Genomic DNA, 9,150 nt, shown 5'->3' with positions numbered 1-9,150 from the left:
TATTTGCCTTATTTGCCTTGTGCGGCGACCAGAACTGCACACAGTACTCCAAATGAGACCGCACCATCGATTTATACAGGGGCATTATGATACTGGCTGATTTGTTTTCAATTCCCTTCCTGGGAATTATTAGGAAGGGAATTGAAAACAAATCAGCCAGTATCATAATGCCCCTGTATAAATCGATGGTGCGGTCTCATTTGGAGTACTGTGTGCAGTTCTGGTCGCCGCACCTCAAAAAGGATATTATAGCATTGGAGAAAGTCCAGAAAAGGGCAACTAGAATGATTAAAGGGCTGGAACACTTTCCCTATGAAGAAAGGTTGAAACGCTTAGGGCTCTTTAGCTTGGAGAAACGTCGACTGCGGGGTGACATGATAGAGGTTTACAAGATAATGCATGGGATGGAGAAAGTAGAGAAAGAAATACTTTTCTCCCTTTCTCACAATACAAGAACTCGTGGGCATTCCATGAAATTGCTGAGCAGAAAGGTTAAAACGGATAAAAGGAAGTACTTCTTCATCCAAAGGGTGATTAACATGTGGAATTCACTGCCACAGGAGATGGTGGCGGCCACAAGCATAGCCACCTTCAAGAGGAGGTTAGATAAAAATATGGAGCAGAGGTCCATCAGTGGCTATTAGCCACAGTGTGTGTGTGTGTGTGTGTGTGTATATATATATATATATATATATATTATATTTGGCCACTGTGTGACACAGAATGTTGGACTGGATGGGCCATTGGCCTGATCTAACATGGCTTCTCTTATGTTCTTATGACCCGTTTTAGTTGGAGATGCTGGGGATTGAACCTGGGACTTTCTGCTTACCAAGCAGATGCTCTACCACTGAGCCACTGTCCCTCCCCTAACTATGCTGCTCACCATCTGCAGAAGCTCTTTCCACAGAGATCTGATGGAAAAATCCAAGTCCTTTTCCCAATTATTGGCCTGCAATATAGTCAGAAAAGATACCATAGTAGGGCCACAACATTCATCACAGTATCTTTAGTCTTATTTTAAGCAACTTCATGTGCTGGAAATTTTCATGTGAATAAACCTTGAGAGAAAGAGCTGAGCTTGGCTTTGGTTGTTTCTGAAGATTTTGAATTAACTATCTCCTTTTGGTACCATTAGAAGCAATTAATCAAGTGCCAGGGCTGACAAATTACTTCCAGATGGTTTATTTGCCCAATTCATCAGCAGACCCTTTGTTTTTTTGCAAACAAGCTTTATTTACAAAAACTAAATGTATTAATTTGCATGGACACATTGATCATCCAACAATATATAAACCTCTCCCTGGCACTCTCAAAACATATAAAGGGAATGAAAAAATGTATTAGCTGTAGTCTGAGCTCAGACACATCTTCCATTCAAGGTCAAATACTGCACTGGTACTGGCATTTTGGTCACTTGGTTGTGTTAAATTCATAATCTTTTCTTCACAAAACCATTGACTGTGGATTTCCCAGGAGCACAGGAGCAAGTCTTAGCAGTGCACGGACCGGCAGTTTCAATGGCTTGAATTTCAACAGCAATTCAGAAAAGCTTGTACTACCTAGACAAATAAAAGAAGGAAAAGTGATTGCATCTCTAAACAGAAGGCACATACTGAAACACTATAACTGCTTCCACGTAACAGACAACAATTCCCCCTGGCACTCTCATTGCCATTGCAGATGCAAATGAAGCCACAGCAACAGCACAAGCATCCAGAAATCTTTCCAAAGATTTTAATAAAGCAAGTTTAGGAAACAGTGGAGAAAACCACAGGAGGAGTCACAGGGGAATGGATGCATAACATAGTCATATGGAAGCTCCAATAAAAAAAATGCAGTGGTTTGGGACAAGGCAAGTCATAGCTATAAATTTGTTTGGAAGCACTCTGTATTTTGAAAGCAGAGTAAGAGCCTTGTGATGGTTTGGGGTTTTCTAGCTATATGGCTATTCAACCAACACATTGAAAGCTAGTGTAGCATAGTGGCCAGAAGACTGAGCTATGCATCAGCAGGTCCCTGATTTAAATCTCATCTCAGCTGTGAACTCACCAGGCAGCCTTAGACAAACAACTTTCTCAGTCCCAGCACACTCCAGTCCCATTGTCTGCAGTATGGGAAAACTACATGCTACATTTAATGATCAATGACTGCTTAGAGATTGAAATTGCATACTCAGTATATTAAATTCTATTTTTGTTATAACCAATGGTCCAAACTGGGGGGGGGGGGGGATCTGTCTTGTTTGTTAAGCTGCAGCATTTTGTCTTGATTTAATACAGAATTGATATTTAATCTTACCTTCCAAACCTCCAGCAAACAGCTGCCCTGGAGTTGGGACAGAATGGTATACAAGGAAGCAGGCTAACATGCTGAGCTGAGACTCATCAGTTGGCTGCCCACTTAAATAGGAGTGCAAACAGACATCACCACCAACTGTAATGCAAGAAAGAGGTACACTGAGGATCAGAGGCCTTCTTCACTTGCTAAATAATGATCTGAACAGATGTACAGAAGGTATTAAGAGGCACTAACTGCTTTAGAAAAACTAGAGAATCATGTTACCAATTTCCAGTATTGTGTAACATCTCTTTCCTTCTTGTGATAACATTTGAATTTTACTTAGTTACATTTTCATCTTGCACTTCCCGCATTTCACAGACCCTTGACCCTGTCCATTCATAATTTTTCTGCCTCATATATGCCTCACAGACTAACATGGCTACCCCCTAGAAGAAATATCAGTCACTCAGTTATCCCCAAGCACTCATTCAAAGACATTGACCTCCCGCCAGCAGCATTCTCAGAGCATGAGATATTCCCTGGAGAGCTGTACAAAGCTGACTCCAAACAAAAGCCCACCAGTAATCCCTTCACAGCACATGTAAGGCCCTTGTCTCTTTGATTCCCCAACATTCTATGCACAGTGAAATTTATATTATGCTGTTTGAACCACAGAATCTTTTCTAAGTGGACTGTTAAAAATGAAAATATACGTAGCCAGATTTTTAGAATGGCTTCAACATGGCTGGTTGGCTTTCAAAAATCTCCAGCTTTGCACAAACACTTACAAAATGTAAGAACCACAGTAGTTTTAGGGTAGGAGATTATGCTCGACTTAGTTGTGTGGACAATCCAGAGATAACTCATGACTAACACCTCAGCTGTCTCAGACTCATCTAAACATTGACAGTCTTTTACCTTGAAGCCACTGGTCCAAGGCATTATCAATAGAACACTTCATCACAGGTAAAAACTCAGAGTTCATGAAAAGCCCTCGGTGTGGGTTCTTCCTCACTCTGTCCTGATGACTTCTGGAATTAAAAAATTCTAGAACCAACTTTATCTGCCACAAATCAAATGTCTCAGACATTTCTCTTCTTTCTAATCTTCTCACAGCCTAGTAGAAAAATTAAACAGAGATGGAACGAACTGTAGAAGCAAACAAACTTATTCCCATAGACAAAGCTTTTAAAACTCTATAAAATCCTTTCTTGGAATTTTTGTTTTCTAATAAACTTTAAATGGGAGGAAACCTAAAGCTGAATTTGTCAGTTCCCTGCTATAATTTGTTATTCCTTATTCATACAAATGGGTCTCTCCTACACATATTGGTCAGGATATTTCTTTGAAAAGTGGTATATAAATTTTGAAAATAAAATACGGGGACTACAGTTAAGAAGCAACATTTTTCTGTGAAAAAGTACTCCATAAACTCACCCTTCAAGACAGACTTTCAGAACTCAATTTGAAACGCATCAGCACCCTTGTATTTTTACTATTAGAGATTCATAAAGGCTTCTTTTCAGAAATCAGCAGTAGCAGAGAAAGTAACCACATACACAACCACAGCTATTGAGGGGCAAAAATGGAATCATTTCCTTTACCTGGTCAATTGCTATGTAAGCTGGGAGCATCTCTGGATTCTCCTGAGTTACACACTCGTATAGTATAGACGAGAAGAGGTCAAACACCTCCAGTTTCTGAAAAGAGACACAATTTACAAAATGCACCCCCTGAATGGCAACTAGCATATATTAGTTTAATCTGCCGGTTTCTTTAGAGTGTTTAATAGGGTAGAATTCATAAATATGTGAGCATTTCCTCACGCATACTTCCTATTTTTAAGCCTACAAAAACCAAGGATACTTAGGCCTTCCAAAGCCTTTGTATAATATAATTGTGTAGTACAACTATGCAGTACAATTGGAGATTAGTTTTCCATCTGTAAAGAGGAGTAGAGTCTTCACTCTAGAACAGCTTCCCATTGTCTTTAGACTGGAGAAACTTTTCTGTTGTGCAGTAACAAACTGTGATTTAAGGCAAAAAATGAATCTTCCAATATATATTAAATGAATATATTACAGTATTGCCACAGGCAAAGATTACAAATGAGTCCTCAAATTCAAATGGATGTAATCTTAAATATACCTTTCATCAACTAGAAGAAGTTCATAAAATAGCCAAGAACTTCCCTGCAGTTGCGGTCCCCCTTTCCTGTTATTTTTATTTATTTAAAATATTTATATGTTGTTCTCCCAGGAAGTTCACAGTAGCTCACAAGAAAAATTGAAATAGACAGACTTTACAATACCAAAAACGATTTAAAAATTAGTCACAGCAATAAAACTTCAAAAGACAAACATCTCCAGCAACTTCCACTCAACCTGAAAAATCAAAACCATCAGCAAAAAAAGGCTGCAAAAAAGTCAGGTTTTGCAAGTTCCCCTAAAATCTAAGATGCTGAAAAGCAGATGCCTCAGGGAGGCTGTTTCAGAAAAGCACTGGGGGGGGGGGGGGGAGGGTGCCCACAGAAAAAAACACTATTTTTAAAATTAAACAACAGATTATCAGCAAGAATTGCTGAGCTGATCTCATCATACACGAAACTTGATACCCTTGTTAGCTTATTTCTTTTGTAAAACACACACACAAAAAGAGGAATTGCTGTGACAACATTAGTGTTGGGAAAATCTCTATATCTAATTTTGAACATAGCCCCAGAGTATGGATCAAAAAATCCATAGAATGGGGCAAAGGTACAGATAAGGAAAATGCTTCAGGCAATCTGGAAGAGCTTCAAAATATGAACAAAAATCTTAAATTACAAAGGTGGGGTGGATAAAAATACTACTAAATCTTTTAAAAGAATTTACAAGATTACTTCACAAGATCTCAGCAGCCATTTGGAATTACCTAGGCAACTGCAGGCAACTGTGGTATTGCCCAGGTAATCCAAAATAGCTGCTGCAGTTTCACCTTGAAACTTTAGATGAGTAGACAGGTAGGAAAGATAGTAATGAAGAAGAGGAAGCAAAACCAGAACTGAGGAAAAGAAGGTGAAGTTGAAGGAAGAGAAGGAATCAAGGAAGCTTCAAGGAACAGAGTAAGAACAAAACAGGGAAAGAAAAGAAGTGTCAAATGTGGAGAAGGTGCTTGTGGGTCTGCTTGTAAATGCCACAAATAAATCTTATGGGACAGAGCAGCGCATGCATTCAGTTAAATGAATAAATGCCAAGGGTGTTGGTGGACAGCAGCTATGAATCAGCAGAGATTTTGAAAAACAGCTGTTTGCAGAGAGTCAATATGGATCTCCAGAGAAAGACAGACAGCTCAAGATCAATTAACATGTTAGTATTTCATCCTGTAAAGAGCCCCATGGTGCAGAGCTGCAGTTCTGCAGTCCTAAGCTCTGCTCATGACCTGAGTTCGATCCCGGTGGAAGCTGGGTTCAGGTAGCCGGCTCCATCCTTCCAAGGTCACTAAAATGAGTACCCAGCTTGCTGAGGGGAAAGTGTAGATGACTGGGGAAGGCAATGGCAAACCACCCCGTAAAAAGTCTGCCATGAAAACGTTGTGAAAGCAACATCACCCCAGAGGCGGAAACCACTGGTGCTTGCACAAGGGACTACCTTTACCTTTATTTCATCCTATATCCTCCCCAAGAACAACTGCACACTCATCTTTGTTTGCATAGGGGAAATAACATGTAGACTGGAAGTATATTGCATGCAACTTCAGTCATAAGAACAGCCTTTTTCAGAGCTGTTGTAACTGAGGGTATTGTTGCAGTTGCAACAAAACTGGGAATGCAGAATCGTTTACTGTTCAAATGGTCCATCCATCTTACATGGAAATAGGGACAAGAATATTTGTGTGGAGGACATTCAACAGAGCTGCTTTAAATGTGAATGAGCTGAGCCCATCAAAAATTAGACTGTCGGGGGCTATCCTACATGCAAGATTGGTTCCTACATGAATGTACCTATTCAGCCGCCTGGAATACAATTTTAATGGGCACTTATATTTTTTCTTTAATGGAAAGTTAGTTTCTTCTGCATATTAAGTACTTTTCTAGACCTTCACTCCTTGATGTAATGACTTATATTCTGTTGCCTAGATTGTTTCCTCATAAAGCATGCACTTTTTAAAAAGCAAGATCCTGACACATACCTGCCCCATATTTGCAGATGGTTTGCAAAAGTAGTCCGCAAATGAAAGCAACGCAGGATCAGATGTGAAAGCAGAAATGGCTTCTGGCTGAAAATAAAGTGGTATTTTAAATTAAGAATTATTTCCTCTTCTTTAGTTTATGAGAAACCACAGCCAAGATAACCCCTTCCTAATGCAATCTTTCACTTTCTTGACACAAAATGAGCACTATCCATCTGAAAATGTAGTGGACAGAAGTTACTATTAATTTGATGTTGTTGTCAGAGCTTTTTTTGTAGAAAAAGCCCAGCAGGAACTTATTTGCATATTAGGCCACACCCCCTGATCCCAAGCCAGCCGGAACTGCATTCCTGCTCAAAAAAAGCCCTGGTTGCTGTTGTTAATTCATTTTATGATTCGACTCATCCTGCCTTATGCCGGGCTCTGGGCGATTTACAACAATTAATAATAGATACAATCATAAATTTACAATAATGAATAAATACAATAAAAACCAATAAAATCAGTTAACTGAGATAGATTATAAAATTATCTCTTAGCAAAAAAGAAGAACTGTATGTGGTTGACAGACAATCAAACCATAACAATCTGATTTGGATAATAATTTTCCCTCCGAAATTTGAACACTGGGTGACCAGATTCACAGATGCATACCAGTCATAAAAATCAATAATATGTCATATGACATATCTGAGAAAGTGAGTTGTGTCTCTCAAGAGATCATATTGAAATAAATGTTATTAGTCTTTAAGGTGCCATTGGCCTTTTGGTTTATTTTGCCATAAGAGACTAATATGGCTATCCCTTTGCAATCAGTTGGGCTGGCAGCCACTATCACCGCATGGTCAGATCTTGACTACTTTAACCTGTTACTCAGCATCCATGAAAAACTGTCCTTCCTACCTGTAGCTTAAATTCATATAGAGTTTTTACAATGGCACACTGAAAAACCTATACCGTGTAGCAGCCTTATACTGAATCAGACCACTGGTCTATCAAGGTCAGACTGGTGGCAGCTCTCCAGCTATCTCAGGCAGTGAACTTCCATATCTCCTACTGCCTGGTCCTTTTTAACTAGAGATGCCAGGCATTGAACTTAGGCCCTTCAGTGTGCCAATCAGGTGTCCTACCACTGAGCCACAGCCCCATCCTCAAACAAATGTTGCTAGTCTTTAAATTGCCACAGGACTTTGTTTTATTTTACTGGCCCAGCTGTGTGGTCTGATGAATACCAATAATGCAGGCACAAAAGCAGAACATCAGCTCAGAACAAATCATTGTATTAATTATAGAGTATGAGTTCAGGGTAGGAATGCCAGCCTCCATCTCCATACTAGAGAGATTACAGTTAATCACCAGACTACGAGATCAGTTTCCATGGAGAAAATGGATGTTTTGGAGGGTGGACTCTGTGGCATTGTATCCCAACAAAATCCCTGTCCTTCCCAGACTCCATCCCCAGATCTCCAGAAGTTTCCCAACATGGATCTAGCAACTCTACCCCCCCATCCCCTGCTGGTGACTGGGGGAACCTGGCAACCCTAGTTCAAGCACAGTTTGCATCTGTTTGGTTTCAGCTGTAGTATCTCTCCATTTGGAAGGGAAGGCAGCATGGTATAGGCTGCTCTCATCAGATCTTGGTAGCTAAGAAGGGTCAGTACTAGGAAGGGAGGTCACCAAGGAAGACTCTGCAGAGAAAGGCAATGGTAAACTACCTCTGCTTCTTTCTTGCCTTGAAAACTCCTTGGTGGGGTCACCATAGCTCAGCTGTAACATGATGGCACTGTACACATACACACACACATTCCTCAGTTTATTTTAGAGCACTTTGCTTCTGACAACACAATTCTCAAGTGGAGGAAACCCCCCCTCCACTAAATTAATCTTTTTAAACACACTGGGGTGGACCCAACTAATGTTACAATGGCCAGAAGGCCTTCCATGTGCCAGGTGACTTTTCCCCTCCTCTCCCTTATGATGGCATCCCCAACATTCCACCTACCCATCCTGCAATCCTGTTCCTGGGGAAGAGGGGATTCTCAGGAAGAGAATTGAGGAGTGCTGTCTCTCTTCCAGGGCTCTGAGCCAGTCCTTATGATTTAGGCCTCATGCAAATCCAAGTGATTGCCAGCCTATGAAATTCCACTGAATGGAAGGGGCTGAGCCAGCCTCAGCTAAGGAAGGGTGAAGAAAAGCTTCTGCTTTTGGATAGGGTTTTTAATGGTTCTGCAAAGAGTGTCAGCTTAGGGAAGAAAGCTTATTTTAAAGGTAAAAATAAGCATCCTGTTAAGGGCCCATCACTCCTAACTAGTGTGTGTGGGTTCTATGAAAGGTGCACTGTGAGAGAAAAGAGCAGTCTTGAGCCTGAGGTAGTGTCCAGGGACTATTTGAGAGCCAGATTTACTTTTTATAAATATAAGTTATATACACATCATTTTAACCTTATTTAATACTCCATTTTCTATTGAATATACCTGTGTTGTTCATGTTCATCTGTGTTTTGTTTGTCAAATCAAAAAATCTAAAACGCAATGGTCTCTATTTATCTCACATACAAGTACAACAGCCAGAGTCCTAGCGCATTTCCACATAAGAGATTGGATATTTTTCAGTTCTGAAAACAGCTGCCTCAGAGCCTTCCCCTCTCTATCTCATCCCATAGCTGCTACAGCAGCATTTGGGGGTACTGGGAGAGGT

General features: G+C 40.3%; 1 protein-coding gene across 3 annotated transcripts in view; it reads right to left on the bottom strand.

Moving 5' to 3' along the window:
• Positions 1 to 1,211: 1,211 nt before the first annotated feature.
• Positions 1,212 to 9,150, bottom strand: part of ANAPC1 (anaphase promoting complex subunit 1) — an 89,942-nt gene continuing 82,003 nt past the window's right edge. For all 3 annotated transcript variants that reach the window (XM_060248268.1, XM_060248282.1, XM_060248275.1), the window contains exons 43-47: positions 6,454 to 6,540; positions 3,888 to 3,983; positions 3,202 to 3,400; positions 2,302 to 2,436; positions 1,212 to 1,562 (exon numbers count right to left, since the gene is read on the bottom strand). In XM_060248268.1, coding sequence (XP_060104251.1) covers positions 1,447 to 1,562; positions 2,302 to 2,436; positions 3,202 to 3,400; positions 3,888 to 3,983; positions 6,454 to 6,540 — 633 coding nt within the window. In that variant the 3' untranslated portion in view covers positions 1,212 to 1,446. The remainder of the gene's footprint in view (positions 1,563 to 2,301; positions 2,437 to 3,201; positions 3,401 to 3,887; positions 3,984 to 6,453; positions 6,541 to 9,150) is intronic.

This window comes from Heteronotia binoei, chromosome 1 (assembly GCF_032191835.1).
Source record: "Heteronotia binoei isolate CCM8104 ecotype False Entrance Well chromosome 1, APGP_CSIRO_Hbin_v1, whole genome shotgun sequence".
Lineage (NCBI taxonomy): Eukaryota > Metazoa > Chordata > Lepidosauria > Squamata > Gekkonidae > Heteronotia > Heteronotia binoei.
This window is presented reverse-complemented; position numbering and strand designations above follow the sequence as displayed.